The sequence below is a fragment of the Mytilus galloprovincialis genome, chromosome 8, assembly GCF_965363235.1.
Source record: "Mytilus galloprovincialis chromosome 8, xbMytGall1.hap1.1, whole genome shotgun sequence".
Classification (NCBI taxonomy): Eukaryota; Metazoa; Mollusca; class Bivalvia; order Mytilida; family Mytilidae; genus Mytilus; species Mytilus galloprovincialis.
Genome location: NC_134845.1, coordinates 26,948,001 through 26,970,290, shown reverse-complemented (window position 1 = coordinate 26,970,290; position 22,290 = coordinate 26,948,001). Strand labels below are relative to the sequence as shown.

The 22,290-nt window shown below is 31.0% G+C and overlaps 3 protein-coding genes across 5 annotated transcripts; 1 reads left to right on the top strand and 2 right to left on the bottom strand.

Moving 5' to 3' along the window:
* Positions 1-11: 11 nt before the first annotated feature.
* Positions 12-5,563, bottom strand: LOC143043214 (uncharacterized). The gene is made up of 8 exons (XM_076215624.1): positions 5,458-5,563; positions 4,468-4,629; positions 3,969-4,085; positions 3,496-3,587; positions 2,937-3,138; positions 2,455-2,577; positions 1,674-1,781; positions 12-1,201 (listed from the first exon to the last, which is right to left on the bottom strand). Exons 1-8 carry the CDS (start codon positions 5,503-5,505, stop codon positions 920-922), a joined length of 1,134 nt encoding a protein of 377 aa, XP_076071739.1. The 5' UTR covers positions 5,506-5,563; the 3' UTR covers positions 12-919.
* Positions 5,564-5,864: 301 nt separating this feature from the next.
* On the top strand, positions 5,865-12,683 carry LOC143043212 (uncharacterized). Of its 2 annotated transcripts, XM_076215622.1 has the most exons (8): positions 5,865-6,125; positions 7,443-7,601; positions 8,114-8,233; positions 8,746-8,861; positions 9,975-10,170; positions 10,393-10,515; positions 11,518-11,622; positions 12,166-12,683. In XM_076215622.1, exons 1-8 carry the CDS (start codon positions 6,111-6,113, stop codon positions 12,445-12,447), a joined length of 1,116 nt encoding a protein of 371 aa, XP_076071737.1. In that variant the 5' UTR covers positions 5,865-6,110; the 3' UTR covers positions 12,448-12,683. The 2 variants fall into 2 exon arrangements, with proteins under 2 accessions (XP_076071737.1, XP_076071738.1); XM_076215623.1 differs by lacking the exon at positions 10,393-10,515.
* A 1,953-nt stretch (positions 12,684-14,636) lies between these two features.
* On the bottom strand, positions 14,637-20,242 carry LOC143085442 (uncharacterized). 2 transcript variants are annotated; one of them, XM_076261786.1, is made up of 8 exons: positions 20,148-20,242; positions 19,485-19,646; positions 18,881-19,006; positions 18,170-18,609; positions 17,562-17,772; positions 16,270-16,374; positions 15,600-15,701; positions 14,640-15,271 (listed from the first exon to the last, which is right to left on the bottom strand). In XM_076261786.1, exons 1-8 carry the CDS (start codon positions 20,166-20,168, stop codon positions 14,981-14,983), a joined length of 1,458 nt encoding a protein of 485 aa, XP_076117901.1. In that variant the 5' UTR covers positions 20,169-20,242; the 3' UTR covers positions 14,640-14,980. The 2 variants fall into 2 exon arrangements, with proteins under 2 accessions (XP_076117902.1, XP_076117901.1); XM_076261787.1 differs by lacking the exon at positions 16,270-16,374 and having other exon boundaries at positions 14,637-15,271.
* Positions 20,243-22,290: the final 2,048 nt, after the last annotated feature.

Genomic DNA, 22,290 nt, shown 5'->3' with positions numbered 1-22,290 from the left:
AGAACATCAGATTGTGCATAATTAGTCAAATATGTTCTTGCGAAACCGCCATCTACGAATTTTACTTATCTGATTTCCCCCCATAATTATGAGAATTTAAACAATTTTAAAATATAATGTTGTGTTTTTTTAAACGATCATCACTGTCAGTTGCCATATAACACTGTGTTTTCATTTTTTTTTTTAACTTTGTGTATTTGAATTGAAAAGTTTACACATGGAGATGGTTGATGCATTTGTTAATATTTTATTGTTAAACAAGTGATAATTGCCAATCCTTGATTTTGCGTTTCCTTATCACTTAATAAGTTACATCAAAAGATTTTAACAAAATAAGATATTAAGACGGATATGACTATTGCAACAGAAGCTGATGATTCCACCGGAGCACGCATTTCAACCCGGGTTTATGTTGGGTTTATATTGCTCAATCTTATTATCTGTGTGCCGATTTTTTTTTTTTTATTGTAGTTGGTCTCTTGTTTTCGTTTGGTCATGGGGTTGCTATTAATTGCAGATTTAGCTCACCCACTTATTGTCTTTTCCTACTCATATATTGTTTATATAAAATGTTGAACTACAAATCTATGTTTCTTATGCACCATATTTTGTTAAAATTGCCCGAATAATATAAGGGAAAAAATCTCACTTCCTTCTGAATTGGAACAATTGATGCCATGAATAAATATAAAAATTTGTTCAATTATTTGTTTTTACTTTTTTGAGAAAAAAATGAATGTAAAAGTGAGTCTCAACAATCGTAGTGTGATAAGATAATTATTCAAAACGTTGCTTATTCATCTACACGTCATTTCCAATCACTCACTGCGCAACGTAATTTACGACGACGGAAATGAAATATTTACGACCTCATTAGTGTATACGAGCTTTTACATGACTAGTCATTCGTAATTCGTAATTATTTCAGCTGCACCACACCTCTAACCATAGTTGGTCCATCCTCATTTAATAACAAAGCTGGCCATACTCCATGGTCAAAATCAGTTCCAAATTTTGTAAAATATCTAAAATAATGAAATAATTTGTCTTTAGTTGCATCTGTTGGCCACACAAGCACCATAGGGGTCTCCATCACATTGATATTCCATGAAAATTGAGAACAATTTTCAATAAAATTATTCACTTTGTCCAAGCTAAGATACGGTTTGAGCTGTCGAGAAATCTGCGTTGCTGTAAATTCCTGTGGTAATACAAAACACCGTTTATATCAATGATAACGGAGTCATAAATAAATAGAAAAAAGTTCCTTTTTAAATCCATTTAAATGTTTTAAGGTGATCCCGCACAAACTGTTTTTTATTTAATAAATTTTATACTTATGTCTGCTTCATAGAAAAATACTTTCTTTTTATCCTGTTGTTATACTATATGAATACCTCGATCTTATGTGTTTCAATTTATGAATACAAGTTTCTGTCAATTTCAAAACATTTAAATCTATATCAGGCTATCTTAGACTGAATGTTACCTCATAATAAAGTTTAAATCAATAACTATCTTTTTACAGGTCACAATGGGATGAATTTATTACTTATCTGCATTTTTTTATTTAAGTTTATATAGTAAAAAAGACAGACTTTATAAAAACAAAAAAAGATCAATGTTCCAAACTGTAATATGTACATTTGTACCATACTATCCCAGAACTTTACCTTCATGAGTACTGGAAGACTGAAGCGTATTGTATCTCTTACTGCCAACCTAGCATATAGTAACATCGTTTTGTATTCTTTTTCAGTTGTGTTTAATGACTTCGTTGTCTGAAATATACACAAATTAGTTCAAAAGTTTAAATAGCAGGGATTGAGTTCTCAACGGTCAGAATATAATTTCATTTTATCTTTATTTTGAACTTTATTGGAAATAATTATCGATCAATGCTAAAATGTATATGTCACAATAATCGAACGAAAGATCATAACTTTTTTGCCGTTGGTTTGTTTTTTCGTGTGTAATGGTCTGTAATATTTCCTATTCACTGTTAACAATGTCTGTCATAAAAGTTTATTCCGTGTTGAAATAAGAATTTGTGGTATGATTGCCAATGAGAAAATCTCCACCAGAGATCAAATGGCGTAGCAACTATAAGTCAACGTACGGATTTTAACAATGAGCAAGACCATATCGCATAGCACACTTTAAAGGACCCAAAATAATATGTTACCATAGCCTTATCTTGCCAATGTTAGTTCTATAAAATGTCTGCACGACGTATGTTGTGTAAACTAACAGGGGTCGAAAAATAACGTAAATAGGAAATATATTCCTCTATTAAATTCATACCTTAATGCCAAAGTCAGTTGTTCAAATGTTCTAACTAGCTTTATCCTTTTTAACTGGGTGATTGTAGCTGTCCGTCTTTGATTTGATATCTTTATATGTTTTGCTACCTACGTCATATGCAGAAATAATAACATACCAACTACAACTTACAGATGCAGGTGTTCTACTGGACTTCTGCTTGACGATGATTGGTTCTGTGACTATTTTTGTCATGACAGTTGTCATTTGTTTTACCTGATTGGTTACCTTAATCTTAAAATAGTCAAATACAAGCTGCAAAAAAGAGATATTGTAAAGGTAGGATTACATATTATGTTGACACAATGTATATTATCTTACATTTTTATAATTGGGTTCGTTTACAAAGTCGTTTTACTGGCAATATTAAAATTGATAGGAAAAATTTTGGACAAAAGTAATTTTCCATTTAATTTAAGTCCACTTGGCTATTATCTTGTGTGTTCCCTTTAAATTATAAGATTCAGACATGAAAGATATTTCATAATGTGCATAAGGAAAATTGTAAGCAAAAAGGAGAAAAAATTCATGGAAAAAACATAACAAGATTAATATTTGTATTAACCAGTAGTGTAAAAAATAATTTATTTCTGGTAAATTTGATTTATTTATACCTGTGTTAGTGTTGCTATATCTTTTATTATTTCTTCGTCTTCCTTGTCGTCGACGAAATGTTGTTTAGCTTGACTGAAGGCTTCTGACCAGTTAACGTCGTAAATAACACAAAATTGTTTCGCCATTTGTGTAGGTAAAGATTCATCAATGCATTCTTCCGAAAGTTCAGTGTCATATTTCAAGATTTCTTCAGGTTCTATACTGAAAGTAGTGGTGAAAATATTCACAAAGTTACTTTCAGTAAATAACGTAAGTTCATCGTGCATTTCAGAACTCTAAAATGTATATCATTCAAGTTTTTAGGCGCTTATTTATCATTCTCAAGAAAACATTTCATTAGATACAGTTATAATTGCCTGACTGCAAAGTACGAAAAAATACCTGAAATGCATTGGATCAGCCTGGTACTGTAGTAGCAATTAAAGGTGTTAAGACAAACTTGTGAAACCATATTTTGATATTCTAGTGTATAATATTATCGAATCAAACTAAAGACAGTATCGCCAAGACCGTATACAGTACATAATCTTAATCGGACAAAAAGTTTAAAGTTCTCACCCAAATCGTAATAATGCAGACTCCTTCCAAACATCAAAATTCGCAAGCTCTATACTTGATGGTTTGTTCAACTTGGACTCTACTGTATCTCTCTGGAATATATCATAATATTCTTACACAACTCGTCTAAACATCAACCCAACAATGTTAGATCTGTAAATTTGCTTTCGCAAATTTTTGGTTCTGCCCTCGCCGGGATTCGAACCCATGATGTTCAGACGAGTTGTATATACATTATGTACACAGCCATGTATCACCATCATTGATGGCGATCCGATGGATACATCTGTTGTAGAGTTGTCACTGACTCAGACGTACTCATAATATTCTTATATATTACATAAACTAACCAAGAGTGTATCAATCAAATTACATCTTTATTTATTCAAATTTATTAGTTTCACCTCTTATTTAATACATAAGGAATAAAATATGATCGACATGCGAAATAATGTTTGTATAAACTGACATACTTTAAGATATTTACACTCTGCAGCATCTAACTCCATACAGACAGATAGTACAGTTTTCTTCACTTGTTTCCATTTTCTGTTCAGCACCAATCCCAGAAATTCAGGTACCAGTTTAACCTGTAAAAAGATAATTAAAGTATTCCTCAATATCTAACTTCATGGGATTATAATCAGATTACTTGAAACAAAGTAAAAATATCTTTCTTTCGTTCTTTCATCCGTCATGCCTTCTTTCATTATTTCCTTCCTTCCTTCCTTCCTTCCTTCCTTCCTTCATTCATTCATTCATTCATTCATTCATTCGTTTGTTCATTCATGCTTTCATTCTTTTTTTATTCATTCATTCATTCATTCATTCATTCATTCATTCATTCATTCATTCATTCATTCATTCATTCATTCATTCATTCATTCATTCATCATTCATTCATTCATTCATTCATCCATTCATTCATCCTCATAAAAGAACAAAGTGTACGAAACCATGTAGTCCACATACATCATTTTCTATTTCTTCATCGGTACTAATTATTGTCTGTAGACTTGATATGGCGCCCTCTGTTTCTGTTTTGGTTGGATACATTTTATATGTTATCTTCGATCTAAGAAGTTTTTTACACTTCCGAAGAAAAGTTTCTAAATTGCAAAACTCCTCCTCTAGCTGCAAATAAATGAATAATAATAAAAAACAACATTAATTAGGTTAGGCCACATCTGTAAAGCAACAGCATTTTCAAAGAAAACCAAGCTAAGACTATATACAGTTGTGTATTCTCTGTACTCCTATATGGCTCAGAGTGCTTGAGAATGACTGAGAAAGATACAAAAAGATTCGTTAGCTTCCATAACACATGTGTGTCTGATGAAGATAATGAAAGTAGTCTGGCCAAATAAATACGCAACAACAAGAACTATATTGGACTACAAACACCAAGGACATGGAGAATTTGTCGCTACAAAAAAGATGAAGGTGGCTCCGTCATGGTCTACGCAAACCATCTGAAGACATGACCAAGGTAGCATCTAGATGGACACTAGAAGGAAAAGGGGAAAGAGGAAGACCAAAAACCACATGGAGATGCACTTTAGAAATAAATAATAAGGAAAGAGGATATACATGGAGAACAGTGGAGAGAAAAGCAAACAACAGAGAAGAGTGGAGGAAACTTTTCCTTGCCTCATCTGACAAATAGCATACCAAGGACTAATCATAAGTAAGCCAGTAATGAAAAACATGTCACTGACAATAAGAACATGCAATGCTGATAAGGAAAATAAATAAGTTTGGAAGCAGTGTTTTAGGTGTTATAGAATTACACAATTTTATTTCATTTAATGATCGACAAGTTTAAATTTTTGAGTATTGAAAATAAGGAGTTTTATGTTCGGCATCTCATCTGACACCCTTTATATCCCTAGATGATAAGTTTAAAATCAGAATAAAACAACCATGTTTTCATAACTGCGGTGTTTTCATAACTATACGCACCTGTTGGAATTTCCTGTCTTCTTCATCTTCTACGGTATCTTCTTCCATAATGAATTTTTAATTATCTCCCTTTAAATCTAAAGTTGTTTTGAATTGTTATACATTTTCGTATATTTACCATTTGAAGGTGAAAACCTTGTTTAGTATAATCATTTAAATGTGAAACCAATTATCTGTATATTTAAACAATGAATTATGCAAATCACTTATATGGAACAATACTTTTTTAATAATTGTATTAATAATGTTATTAAATTTCCTACTTAAAGAATAAAAAATAAACATTTGATTGTACATGTATAATGTATCATTTAACAATTCGATGAAACAAACTAATTCTATTTATAGATAAAGAATGATCAGAATAATCTAATTTACTATTTTAGAGTAAAAACATGTATTTTTCTTGTATATACTTTGGGAGGCTAATTATCGAATTGAAAATGTGAATATATGAAATGAAATACAAACGAATCTTTATACATGTAGCTAATTGTTTTAGGTGATAAGTTAATTTTGTTTGCATAAAGCATAAATTTAAGCAAGGTTGATATACTTTCAAACAAAACAAATGTTATATATTCACAACTTTTACCAATGAACATATGGATATGTTCCAATTTTTTCAATCGCGTCAATAATCTTTGAGGGAAATGGATAGACGTAAGGTATGTTAATATATTTTGTTAAATTATTGATAACTATAACTATCAATAGGAATAGGAAATGTCAACATTATCAGTTTCGTCATTTTACACGATTTGATTTGATTTGACTTGTTATTAAATGATTATACTAATATCTTGAAGGATATAGATATAAATTTTAAAAAATAAATTCGAATTATCTAAAAGAGGGACGAAAGATACCAGAGGGACAGTCAAACTCATAAATATCACTAAAACAATTGGTCACTTCATAAAGCAAAATCTTCAGTTTACCGTCAATAATAGACATGGGTTATCAAAAGTACATGTTTCATAGTTTCATTTCATTTCATCGCGTAGTGGAATGAACTATTTGTGGATTCTTATAAATTCTATATAACTTTTGGAGTATTTTAAATCTCGGTATATTTCTGAAATTAATTCTTACATACTTTTGATTTTTTAACCCTGTATGCTAACATTGCCCATGTGAAATTTAAATTTGTTTTGTATATACCTTGAACGACAAATATATGTGACGTATAAAATTTTCTGACGTCAGACACGAGAATCAATGCATGTGTTTGTAGATAGATGTTTTTGTGTTCTGTTAAATTGTTCCTTTTAAAATTGTTGCTGTACCCATATTTTGACTATTTTATTTATTATGTCTGTTTAGTTTACGCATCATTGTAAATATAACGGAATTAGACGAGACTGTCATCAAAGTGAGAGGTTTAACGCTTTGGTTTAATCCACCCTTTTCTACATTTGAAAATGCCTGTACCAAGTCAGGAATATGACAGTTCTTGTCCATTCGTTTTTGATGTGTTTTGTCATTTGATTTTGCCATGTGATTATGAACTTTCCGATAAGATTTTCCTCTGAGATCAGTATTTTTGTGATTTTACTTTTTATTGTTGTTAATGAATCTTTAGAGTTTTCTGCATTTTATTTTATTCTTGATGATACCTTACATGCAAGCTTTGACTTACTGTTAACCCTTTTAGTGAATATAAATGTCTAGACGGTAAATACACATGTGAAACCATTTCTCAATTCTAATCTTGAATTTAAACATTCCTTCTACTTGTAAAGACATGGGAAATAAGAATGTTCCACTTAAGGAATATAATGTTGCATCAAACAAATTAGGCCTCTCATGCAGACATGTTTGGTGATCGTGTCAATTAAGACATTCCTCAGCAGCTTGTACTGCCCGGTGTAGTGGACACACATTTATAGTCTTTTAATATGTCGTATGAATTTTATACTTATTCAGAGATGAGTAGGTTTCTCTCTTTGATCAAATGTTTACGACTTAATTAAAATTTTCAGATAAATCTAGCTTTTATCCGGTTAGAACATTTCTTAGAACAATGTGAGAAACTGAAGAGACCAAATCCGCCAAGTTTGCCAACACCAGAAATGGCAAAAAATATTCGGGACGAACTTGTATTTCTTCTAGACAATGTCCAAGAAATTACTTGTGACGATGTAAGTATCGAAAAATAAATGATACTTAAACGTGTACAGAATAAAAACGGTAATAGAACTACATACTGCACATTGAAAAAATACCGGTACACAAAACTGAGGTTGATTTTCATCGACTCAATAACAGTTGTTTTATTGACTTCATGGATACGAATGGTTGATGAAATATCGAAACGACACACAACTAATGTAAAATAGAGTTTTATGGCAAATGTGGAAAATTGACTACACAGCACGTACAAATAGTTTAAAGTTGTCGGGAAGTACTTCAACAGACAAACATCATGTATCATGTCAATTTACCATGATTTTAAATCGCTTTGAAATATGCAAATGCTGAAAATCTACCCAATACAACAAAATTTTGTAAAAAAAAGACATACTACTATAAACTAGATATCAGCCACTTTTGTAGTCAATTCATATTTTTGTACTTATATTATTTATGTTTCTTCTTTAAATTGTTTTTATATCTAATTATCACAGGACTTACTTTGCATTACTCATTTCAGGTGCCATCTGTACTTGAAGTTCTTACAAACGCCAGAAAGAACGATATTCCCGGTATTCATAAATACAGCGATAAGGCGCTAGAAGAATTCTTGATAGCAAGAAGTAACTTTATTAGACGGGTATTCGTTATTTACATATTTATTAAACACACAGGAAACGGGGGAAAATCACTATTTTAAAGCATACAAAGAATAACAACATATCAGAATACTAGCGACGTAAGAGAACGGATTTACATATATTTATTACCAATGTCAAGTAAGGAATTTGGCATGCTTGCCAGTGAGAACTATCGATCCTAGTCCAAATTACGTAGATGTAATCAAATAATTAATGTGTTTTCCTAGGTTTTAGTTTGTTACCCGGATTTGATTTTTCTTGATCGATTTATGACTTGTGAACAGCGGTAAAATACTGTTGCCTTTATTTAAAGGTCATTTTGCATTCAATTATGGGCAAAACCTATCTGCAGAGTCATCTATAACATACCCGACATGGTTTATAACAATAAAGGGTTTAGTCAAGCGGAGTTCATGTGGTTCATATTCTACGTAACTCATAATTGTGATAAATTGTTTTTTTTATATTTTCTTAGGCCAAATGACTAACAGTTATTTCATTTTATTTTCAGGCAGATATAAATAGTTTTAATGGATTTGATACTCCGCCTACAGTGAAACCAACATCCATTAAACCCAAAGAAATTAGTAATGTAACCGAATGGCGTCAAAAGGATGAAAGGGAGAGGTATGCTTATATATTGGCATGAATTTGTATCATCTGTTTTAATAATATTGATAACAAAATGAACAAATATTACTTATTGCTATGTATCTGAACAAGATTACTAAGGATATTCCCAAGTAGTTGCCTTTTGTCATCTAGTGTATTTGATATTACTTGCATATCAGTGATGGTAATGTAAAATTTATTCATTACATTTCAGATATCGCTTATCTATTATTGAAAACATCCTGTGAATCTTAAGATGTATTTGTGTCGTTAGTTTGAAAGTAATTTCGTACCAGAACCATTTCGTTTCTCTGCCATTTCCTACCCAAAATAACTATTTCATATCCAACATTACCATTTCGTACCCATGATAAAAATCATTACCTCTTCATGTAATTATTTTGTTTTGTGTCGCCTAACTTGCTTGGCTGTGATTGCTCGTGTCTCTTTTACTGTGTGTCCTTTTTTAGGTTTTGTTATGCTACCGACTCAGGTTGACAAAAAGAGTTGAAATATTTAAAAAGTGTCAAGTTGACCGGTGTCTAGTGTTTTCACATTATCATGTGCTTGTCTCAAATCGAAAACCTCGTCAGTAGTAATCCAATATCACATCTTTATGTGTTTCGTTAATTAGAGAATTAAATCTTTAATATTGACACATATCGTTCTTTTCTGTTTAAGTTATTAACCAAACTTTATTAAACTATACACACATTAAAGACAAACATTTTTTGTTGAGACCATAATGTATTATTTCTGTCGTTGTTGACGTATACCCCACATTTGATTTTACTGATACGATTAATATAAGAGCTTGTCATCAAATGCCGTTGTTTAAAAAAATAGCTTGATCCAGTCGATATTTTCTCTTGTGAATTATTCCACTTATTGAAGATGATAAAACCGGAACCTTTTATGTCTTACTGTACAATATGTGTTTTGTTCATTGTTGAAGGCTCACGGTATCTGTATGTTCTTGGGAGTGATTTTAAAATCTTTTTTATCAATCTTAGAAAAAATATATATAAATTTTTTTCAATCCAACACATCTTCTTGATTTTTCATTAATGCAAAATGACCATGTCTCTCTTCAATCATAAGTTCATTGATTTATTTTGACTTGCAAAGGATGGAAACAAGGTTGAACAACAACCCAAATATAACAGACCTCAGTGATATGAACAGACCTACAAAGGTGGCTGAAAAGTTCAACAGTTTGTATGACAACCAATGGACAGATGCATTTGAAGATCTGAGAAAACTTTACAAGCATGAAATAAATGGCCAAGAACGAGCCATTTTAGAAATGGCCATCATCTTAAAGGTATCTTGTTCATGATATAATATCTGTAAGTTAAACGTTTTAGAACTAAATTGAATATATCCTACATTCATTTATCGCAAAATGTCTTCCTAACGTAAAAAGGGGGATTGCACAATAGTAGCTTTTCATGTATGTATTTTTCTATATCACTTTTCCGATTATTTCTGAATTCGTCTTTTATACTAATATCAACTTCAGTTAAATTCTCTGATTTTTGTACAGAAGGCATTTGAATATACCGAGGACACTGCAGAAAAACAAACTCGTAAAATAGCCATGTCCATGAAAGAATTAATGATTAGTCCAACTGGTGATTCATTTATTAACAACGAACTTGACAGTCAGGTAAAACTTCTTCCTTTCATTTCGTCTTTTTCTTTCTTTTTCGATCTTATTGAGTCGTGGGATAACCATTTTAGTTCAATTTAACTAAAACTAGATGTATGTTCAACTATAGTCATTTGTTAAAAAACACGTTTCGAAAACAATAAAATTGATTTGTAATCTAAGACTTAATTAATAATGTGATACAAAATTAATAATTCTTTTGAATTTCGTATAAGTATATAAATACCTTACTTAAAAGGAGTAGGTTCAGTAAGACCCCTTTTTGGCCCCAAAATATGGTAGTTTTACAAAATTGTTTAAATGTAACTTTTTAGTTATTTTTTGGAAGGTATAATGCCCTTGCTACATACATATGGGCTTATTTTGGCATTACAATGCACATATATCGGGTACTTGCATCATTAAGTCATGCTAAATTACTGAAGTCTTCACAATTTCAACATTTTGGTTAATTTCCAGACGGTTTCCGTCTTAAATGAAAGTGGCCGCATTCGTGTTCATTCTTGATATTGGAATGTAAGTTGTGTTTTATGATAATACATAACATATATAAAGGTCGAGGATGAACACGGATGCGGCCATTTTCATTTTTGACAAAAACCATATGAAAAGTGACAGTTTTTGGCATATTTGATAGATTTTTCATATTTAAGCTTGAATCGGAGCGTTTGTAATGAGTGAATCAGTTAAAATCTTTCACAAAAAATAAATGAATCCATTGAAATAGACATTTAAGTGTTTAAAAAGTGTCCAAAATCTTTCTCGTCAGATGAACTTGAAATTTGAGGCCAAAACCGGCCCTTACCGGACCTACTCCTTTATAACGAAATTGCCTTTTCTAATTTTTTTAATGTTGTTTATGAAGATATTATGACCTTTATTCAGATGACTGTAGCTCTTGAATTGTCTTCTCTATTCCAATAATTGTGAGAAAAAATCTTTGGTTTTTGTTTGTTTCACATTTATTAGGTTTATGAATTATTAGTATTTGATTTTTAGCATAAACATGTTGATATTGACCCGCTTTGTGAGGTTCGTTTCACAAGATATGCGAAGCAGTGTATAAAAGAAAATGCAGAATTGAGCCTGCCAGTATTACATAAGGTATTCGGTTAAATTCTTAAACGATAGTTTGTAATTGTTTTCATTGAAATGCATGTTTTACCAAAATAGTATTGCCTCTTGGAAAAAAATATGGATTAAAAAAGAAATGTACAAGAAACATGAAGTAGCGTGCTCTCGTTTTCTACTAGAGATGCAAAGAAAGAGGGAAATCTTTCTATAAACTGTTTTAAATTTGCTGTGCGTTGTGAAGTATATAAACATACCAAAGGATATAGATAGAGATTACAAATAAATGTATGTATTTGACCATATGTTTTTGACAGAGTGTAATAGTAATGGTAAGGCAAAGACAATATTCCATTGCAACTGAAAATTAGTAACGCCCTGTAATACAAGCACAGTTAATATATATTATCTTAAAGATAAAAAGAAAGTTTAATTAATGTGTTAATCAAAGGTCAAGTTTGTGTCATTTTCTTGCACACCCTATGAGACGTGAAAACAGGAATTCCATATCATTTTAATCAGAAACTAGCACGGAACATGTCCTACGGGTAATTATATTGTATGTTTCGCTTTCAGAATTTTGAATGGCAACTTCGCCGCGAGCGAATAAGAGATATTCTTACAATTCCAAGTGTTAAATCTTACAGCCAAAAATGTTTACAGATAACGTGGTTTATGAACGTTCAAGATCCACCCATGAGCCTTTTATGGCCAGTTGATGTAAAACGAGGTGATATAACAACAACTTTTAGATTCTTTACGAGAAGTGGAACGATCTTACAACATGAAGTGTGGCCGGCATTGTTGCTAACAAGTGATGGTCCGATGATGTCCAAAGGGGTTGCTCAGTTTAAATAAAAATGGATCTAATTTTGCTGTTAAACTGTATATTTTCTTCAGTGATATGACACAACAAAAGAAAATACTATGTTTGCATATATATATGAAGTAATTTTACTGTCTTTAAATGTGTGACTATCAGTGGATATAGACAAATCTTACTAACAAAGCACATGTTCTTAGCAGAGAAGCAACACATACCTATTTTAATTCTTTAGACTAATGCATAACAATTAACTATCTTGCTTCAATAGGTTCCTACTCTGCACAATGCATACGTACAAAGAGTCCAAATTTATATCATTTCTTTTAATTTTGAATTAATTGAGAAGTACTATATTAACAAACTCTGTAAGTATGTACATATGCACAAGTCGCTATAATACACTAATTACTTACTAACTTACTTACTATATCACATCCTCAATAAGCATGTAAAAGTTAACGTTGTCACTGAACATTAAAAAGTCATCAATCCTTAGCCCACTGCATAACATTTCTTTTATTATTTATTAATCGATAACATTGTTAAAGGAGTTTGAGGAAGATTATTATCATACAAACGATGATGTAGATGTTTTCATTTAGCAAATATTCTTGTAAATATTTTTGCGGTTATTTCTTGTCTACTATGACGCCATCGTGTTTCTACTCACATGATACATTATCTTATGCTTCTTCGTGAACTTAATAGTTCTAACCTATTACTTTGAGTATGCCCCAGTCTGTAAGGATTGTTTGGACCATGCCGTCCTCAAAATACGGTCAAACTGCTTTCGTTTTGATATTTCTTTTAACTGATTGAAAACAACTTATTGTAGTCCAATTAATCTAAATAAATGATTATTTTGATTGTTGTTTATAATGTTAAATGTTTGTGATTTGACGTATATTTATTTTCATGTTGACCCAAAAATCGTTAGAGTAAAGATAACAATGTTATGGTAACTGTTCAATTGGAAGATTCTATACCAGTTTGTTAATTCATTGTTTGAAGCAATTCTAAAATGTTTCGTTCGTTATTTCTCATCATGAAAATATTTACAGATTTGCATTTAGACAGATCGTTTTTCTTGTATTGTTTTTGTGTTTGCAAAATTTACTAGTACTGTGAAGTAAAATGAACGAGTTTAAATATAGAACAGCTATCATATGTTTAGCTGGTGAAGTAGGTTGAGTTTGCTTTCGGTAAATGAGGGATTTTTTTGGATATTATTTGTTATTGTCATGCTTTTACTTGAGTTTTGTTATTTATTATAACGTAATGAAAGAGTTTTGTGGGGTTTATTTTTGTCCTGATTTTTGTATGTGTCCTGTAATGTACCTTTCGCTCGTCTACTTAAAGGGAGGATTGATATTTTATAATATTCGTTGAGCTTCGCAATATGTTCTGCGCAACAATCTTCGACAGGTCCTATCGTAATGTTCTTTTTTATTGGGAGATTTGTTTATTTATTGTACATCTTCGATGGTCTCTGTCAATTTTTTTTAGACACAGTGCTATTTTAGCTTGATACAATTTAAGGACAGTGTATTGTTGAATAGATATAGGAAGATGTGGTGTGAGTGCCAATGAGACAACTCTCCATCCAAATAACAATTTAAAAAAGTAAACCATTATAGGTCAATGTACGGCCTTCAACACGGAGCCTTGGCTCACACCGAACAACAAGCTATAAAGGGCTCCAAAATTACTAGTGTAAAAACCATTCAAACGGGAAAACCAACGGTCTAATCTATATAAAAAACCAGAAACGAGAAACAAATATAAATTACAGAAACAAACGACAACTACTGTACATCAGATTCCTGACTTAGGACAGGTGCAAACATTTGCAGCGGGATTAAACGTTTTAATGGTACCAAACCTCCTCCCTTTTCTGAAACAATAGCATAACATCACAACATAGAAAAACACACGAAAAAATATCAATTGGCAGGCTTAACTCAACAAAAAAAAACGTAAATTAATACACTATGAACGAAGCAATTTGATCTGCGATATCTGAATGTAAATGCACAGTTAATAAAATATTAGGGACAAACATTCAAGACCAAAAAGCAAACAAACAAGTTCAAACAAAGCCATGGCAAGACTTCACTGCGAAATATTTAACCCGTCGAAAATTATCACTTTTGAAAAAGTTTTAATAATACAGATAAATCTTGAAATTTATACAAATGTAGTAAGTGAAAATTAGAAGATATTCCAAATAATCAAAGCTGATATATAGAGAAGTTCCATATTAATATAAAATAACAAAAAAGCATAATTAACAGTATCAACAGGTCGAATTAACAAGAAAATATATTGAAGACTGTATGATGATATCAGGGTGCTTGTGGGTTAAAACTGTCGTTGAATTGCTGTCGAATTTATGTATTATACCCTTTCAAATCCTATGAATAAATCAAAATAGTTCAAATATGGTTGTAATAATTAAAATGCACATCGATGGAAAAAACATGCAACGTATTGTCAGAACACATGGCTAAATAATACAACCCACATTTTTAATGGCAATGCAATAAATATTCGATGAAAATGGAACTAATTCCTAAATTTTGCTACGCCTTTAACCACCATAGGACCATCTTTGTATAACAGAAGTGCTGGCCAAACTTCATGATCGAGGACTGTTCCTGTGGCAGTGTAGTATCGAAATATGTCGGTTAAATTGTCTGGTGAAACCATATCTGGCCATAACAGTACCATTGATGGGTCTTGAACATTCATAAGCCATGTTAATTCTATGCATCTTTCTGTGTATTTTTTCACTGATGATAATTTTGTTATATTTGCTGTAACTTTACTACTTGGAAAGGCGTGGACCATGAAATTCTATAAAAGAAGAGTTCATGTTAAACAATTATGTAAATAATCCTTGCAAAAATACCATTTTGGAATCACAATATTTGCTTTTTGTATTACTTTTCCATTTAAAAAAAAATGTTTCCAACAACAACATATGATTGTTCAATAAATATAAGAAATGGGGTATGAATGCCAATTAGACTACTCTCCATCCAAGTCACAGTTTATAAAAGTATACCATTAATGTCTTTATCATTAAAATTATCTTGTTTTTAACTGGTAATAAATGTCTTTGACAATTAAATATAAATATAAATAGTGCATGCATATCAAAATGTGCAACATTGCATATTACCTTTTGTAGAGCAGGAACACTTAGATCCGCGGTATCCTTTATACAGATCAATGCATATTGTCCAAGTGTCTTGTCATGTCGAAATGGATCGTTTGAATCTGTCTGTAAAACAATTATTCATAATATTAACAATAAAAGTGTGGTTAACTTATCTTACCTTAATACAATGTGTTTTTAATTATATACAATGCTACGCATTGATCACTGTACAGCAAACAAATTTAAGAATGCTTAATGAATTTCTGTCGCTTTTTTCGGATTTCTTATACATGTTTTATTAAGTAGGAGTCAAACAAGAAATACCTGAACCTAAAAGGGAAACAAATAAAGCATTAAGCAAAAAAAGACCGTTCGCTAGTGGTTGTCGATTGTTGGTGTGGTTTATAAGTGTTTCTCGTTTCTTGTATAAGTCATTTGGTTTTACTGTTTGAATCGTTTTTACGCTATTCATTTTGGTGACCTTTATAGCTTGCTGTTCGATGTGAGCCAAGGCTCCATGTTGAATGCCATACTTTGACCTTAACTTGTTACCTATTTAAACATAGTGACTTTGAATGACAGTTGGCTCTCATATCATGTCTTCTTATATCATTGGATATTGAAAACGCTTTCCCTTTTAGGAAGATGAAAATCAAAATGAATAGAACTATCTATCTACAAAATAACATACCTCCTGCTGTCGATCACTACAGGGATCGAGCATCATTTCTCTCGTTTGATGTGCAATTCTCTCAATTTGTGTATCCACGTGTTTAGACGAATATTCAAATGTTGCCTTAAACAGTATAAAAGTGTGCTCGGATGTACATGTAGTATATACATTTAAAGTTACAACATCTAATCAGTGTTATTTTAAAATATTGCATGCTAGTAAATCACTTAGATTGAATTATAATATATGTAAAAATAAATTGCACTTTTTGTTAGATAAACGATTATATCATTATTTTACCAGAAAAAAAATATTCAGATGAAAGAAAATTGATATAAGCTCAACCTCAATAAAAAAAAAAACCAAACAACAGCAATGGTTGTAGCATTCCAAAGTAATGAATGAGCACACATGATATCTAATATCTTAATAAGATGTCATGTTACACATACATGTACTGTTGTAATAATAATAGCAATTATAACGAATAACTTGTTATTAACGTATTTCCTTTTTCATCAAGAATATATTTCTTGACAAATTCTTGACAAATTTGTCAAACGTTTTGACAAAAGAAATAAAAAGTAAAATCACAAAAATACTGAACTCCGTGGAAAATTCAAAACGGAAAGTCCTTAATGAGATATCGAAAGCAAATGATAAAACACATCAAACGAATGGACAACACCTATCATATTCCTGACTTGGTACAGGAATGTTCAAAGGTAGAAAATGGTGAATTGAACCTGGTTTTATAGCGCTAAACCTCTCATGTGTATGACAGTCGCATCAAATTTCAGTTTATTTACAACGATGTCTGAACAAATATTTAACAAAGAAGCACAACGAAGCATATATCCACAACGTTCATTGCTTACTTATTTTTGTAATTTAAATCAACCAATAAAGGATTGAATTATTTGACGTCCTGTGCCTGAATGGCTAGGTTCACATCATCTCTGGTATACGTAGAATCGCGTAATTGACGTCAGAATGTAAACACCACATAGGTTGAGAGGTACAAAATAATTTTGTCGTTCGAAGTTTTTTCAAAATAATAATAAAACAATAACATAATGGCGGGATGTTTAAAAGTACAGAGCCACGATATATATACCAAAGAAACACAAAAAGTCAAAGTACAAAGCACACCAGCAAAAATGTAAGATATTACAAACAACACATTAACGTGATGCATAAGTACCGAGTTACGTCAAATGGATAGCACCAAAAACAGACCAAACAGTAAAAATAATATTTATAATAGAACAAAAGGCAAATACGATAATTTAAAGATTATTTCATTTTACCTTAAGTATAGTAGCCAAATCAAGAATACAAATTTTCTCTGAATGATGTTCTTGTCTGTAGAATTTAGTAAGCTCCTCGCATGCATCCGTCCACAGATCGTCATACAAATTGCTGAATCTTTCTGCTATCTTACTAGGTCTATTTATATCGCTGAGATCAGTGATATTTGGGTTGTTGTCATGAAGAGCTTTGCTTGCTTGTTCGCCACGTCTAAAATTTTGACAGATCTAAATTATTAAACACAAAATGTAAAATAAATAAAATTTCAAAATGCATTTAACTTTCCTTTTCTTCATTTTTAACGACACAATTAACAGTAACGTATTGAATATATTCTTTTTTGTACTGATTTTCGTATGAATGAAGTTGAAATCAAGCTTTTAAAATATTCATACGTCATCTCAAATGTACATGAATTTTTATATGATATTTTATTCAATCATGACGAATGTTACATAAGCTGTAATTATTAATGAAAATAGAATAATAAATCACTTGAAATAACAAGCGATGTTACTTTAGTTTTCGTTACAGATTTCTCTTCGTATTATGAAGATATTATAAAACGCCTGTCTAACAAAACAAAAATGCGCAATGTTTTCAATACCGTTTAAATTCTTCTTGTTGTTCCAGCCTTTCAGATGCAATTACTTCTGGGTCCTTCAAAGTGGTTTCCTCTGTGTTTGAATCCTCCAATTTATCTAAAGCAAGACGAAGCTGTGATCTGAGTTCTTCGTCGATTACCCCTTGTTGGTTTCCTGCATAATGATCCTTTCTATGTGAATGTGAGGCATACACGTCTGGCGTCTCTTGTTGTCTTATATGTGTCCCATTGGCACCACTTTGTGATCTGTTATAGTTGTTTCTGTCATTATGTGTTGTTTTTACATACTGTACCATTTGTGGCGACATATATCTTGTCTCGTCGGTCAACCTTGAGGGTGCTTCGTCAATCTTGCTTAGCCTAGTGTCAAGTTGGTTTTCTTGTTTTACGTTTTGCTGATTGGTCAGTTTTGAATAAGAAGCTTCCTTTTCAACTTGCCGCATCTGAATCGATTTTATGCATGTACAGCTTTTGTAATTATTATGAAATGTGAAAGTTTTTTAATTTGTAGCCAACTAGTGGTTGTAAGAAAGTTCATAAATAAATGATTCGAATAGTTAGAAAAAGACTAACACAAGCTAAACATTTGACCAAACAATAAAGGTAAGATTACCATGTTACAATAATGTAGTTAACTGTTTGAAGATGTTACTTGATAAAATGAAATATTTGTTGGTTTATCTAGATGTAGACAGTGTGTTAAAGTATACATACGATATCGGAATACACTCGATTGAATCCCATAAATTCATTATTAGCATCTTTGATGTATCTTGATACCCTACTCCAATCTTCTCCTTCAGCAACATTAGTAATTTCACGTAACCATTTAGACTGTACCTGTGAATAATCATGATAATTTCTATATTTATTAGATATATATTATTTAGAACTTCATTTATTCTTAAGATAATATGTACAAAAAATAAGAAAACAAAAAACCAGAATTTTCGAAGCAGTTTCATAGTTGTTACGTATATGTTCTTATAGTAAGAAATCAAATGCCCTTTTAAGGAAAGTATGCATATGATAATATATCAAAGCAAAACTAAAAAGTGTAAGACACGATTACGTGAATAAATATTTGTAGAAAAAAGCATGGACATTGTTTTTTTAACAGTGAATTTAATAGACAAAATTTACATAGCCGTCAAAATGTTCTTATATTAAAGCTCACCATTGTTCCATGTTTTGTATATGTTATGAAGCATTGTCCGTTTTAGCATGATGAGTTGCAAAAACAATTATAACTTGTAATTCACTGATCAGTGCTTTTACAAAAAACATCGCAAACAGGGATTATTATAATTAAACATACATTAATAAAACCTCTTTGTCTAAAGAATTCGTCAACATAAGAAATACTCCTTCTAGCAACAACAGCATCATTATGTGACGGGTGTTCCTCTACATAGGGATCTTCAAAGAGGAGATTGCATTTTGTTAAAAAATTGTCAAGTTTTTGAATATCCTGAAATGCCTGCAAAGATAAGTATAGTTATTCATATAGTGACATTCAAATTTGAAAAATAATGAGTGAAATTTTATAATCTATCAGTTTAAAATTGTTTTCTACTCGCTCCACTCGCTCCATTGGTTGAACGTGTCTGATTTTTTTCAATGTTTAAATAGACTTCCTCTTTTTGAATTTACCTTGCAGTTCGCTTTATTTTTTTGTTATACTTGTTTAATAGCCATCTTATACACTGCATGCACTTATTTGCAAATAAAAGAGTGGATTCTCCTTTTATTTGTATAGGTTTCTTCATAAAATACTTTCATTTTTCATTCTTGATCCTCAATCCAAAAAATGAGATATTTGAACTTAACTAGTGAGTATTTTACTATTGTAAATTCAAGGTATAAGAATTATTCGATTTTTATAATTCAATTATAAAACTTATCTATAAAAAAATCTATTGTTATTCATGAAGAAATATTGTGAACCCAAGGATGGGATTCAAATAAAATATTTACATACCTGGTGTGTCGGCTCGATCATTTTGTTTAGTTTTGTGATTTACCCGCCATAATTACATAGACAACATTGATAGTAATAGACACATTGAGTTAAAGAACGAATCTACTGATCTATTCAAGTAGATCAACAGTTATCTATTGTGGAAAGTTCAAATCAATATCTTTAACAACAGAAAGTTTTAATGGTTGTTAATTTACTATAACAATTCAATCAAAAGAAAATCACAAGTCGACATTTTTGACAATACACATTGTCAAACAGTCTGTATTATGTATTCTAATATTTCAAAATATTTCATTTATATTTGTATATATAATATATTGCATTCGTAGGTTAGTGTTATTAAATATATACATGTATATATATGTGTGTGTAATCCTTTCATAGATTCAAGCCATATATACTACATTTGTCTCCATCGAAAGCTTCTGAATTTGTTAAATGTTTTCCTAAAAGTTTATTTGTTCCACTGTCTTTTTTATATATATAGTTTTTATCATTCACTGAAATTGGTTTTAGTCTGCTAAGAATACTCAGTTCTGTATATTTATATTTATATATACAGCATAGGATGTTTGTATACATGAATGTATTGTTTTTCAAGCTAATGACAGAGGGAAAATTATATACTTCATGAATTGAAAAATAATTATAACAGCTGTGGAACGACTCCCAATTTTCAAGAAAAGTCGGGGTTTTTTCCGTCATAAAACATGGTTGTACTCTTCGTATTTTTTAACGTTGTGAAACCAAATTCATCATTAATGTTTCCATTTGTCAACTTATTTTCACACCGTTTCACTTTGTTGGTAGTTGTGTCATTGACAATCGAATCAAATCTCTTCATTTTGATATTATAATTTCTTAAGTATTCATTTAATTTTTCATTTATAATCCAAATAATAAAACACTTTGGTAAGCCATTTATATGCCCCATCTACGATAGTAGAGGGGCATGATGTTTTCTGGTCTGTGCGTCCGTTCGTTCGTCCGTTTGTCCCGCTTCAGGTTAAAATTTTTTGTCAAGGTAGTTTTTGATAAACTTGAAGTCAAATCAAGTTGAAACTTAGGACACATGTTCCCTATGATATAATCTTTCTAATTTTTACGCCATATTAGAGTTTTACCCCAATTTTACGGTCCACTGAACATAGAAAATGATAATGCGAGTGGGGCATCCGTGTACTGGGGACACATTCTTGTGGTATCATACATTTTACTTGTTTTATTTGTTTTATTCACACGTTATATTACCGCCTTTCTTAAGGGTAAAACGTATTTCTCCGTCATTCATTTAAAGTACGATTTGAAAGAAAATAAATTTGATCAACTAATCGTCGTGTTAATCTTATATAGATATATGTTCATTTTTTATAAGAAATATGTCGGGATTTGTTATTGCTGACTCTACAGTATGGTTTTACATGAAATATCACTGATATAGCCATATTTTGTAAATATACTGTTTATAAAATTTCGAGTGCCACTAATGAATCTTATTTAGACGAAATGCGCATCTGTTTATAAGGCTGGTATCATTTTATCTTCTTGGTAAAACTCATGGAAGAGCATGAATAGTTTTAGGCAAAAGTAGTTTACCGATGTTTAAATCTCATAAATCTTGTAAGAAGGTACCAATTAAAGGGAAAAGAAACCAAACTTGATTATCTCAAGTTAGAGGCACCAGTAGTTTTCTATATTCAAATATCATTAATCCATCAAAGACACAAATCAAGGTAAAATAAAATAAAACTCTAAGATATCGAACAAATGTTGTTTGTGAGTTTAGACACATCGAATCAATCGTACATTTATTCGTAAAACACATGTAACAATGTCTGTTGTTTTCATAGTCGTTATCCATTCGTTTGATGTGTTTGAGCTTTTGATTTTGCCATTTGATTAGGACTTATATCTAGAAAATGACTATGAGGGTCGGTTGAAAACAAAACTTTACGACAAAAGAGATGATTTCAGTTTTACAATTGTTACCTTTTCATCTTTAAACCAAAAGGTCCAAATGGTGGGTGAAGTTGTATCATCACTTCGTAAATATTACGGACGCCATCACGAGTTGGTTGAACGTTATGGAATGTTCGATTTATAGATGATATCAGATATGTTCCTTATGTCGTAACAAATT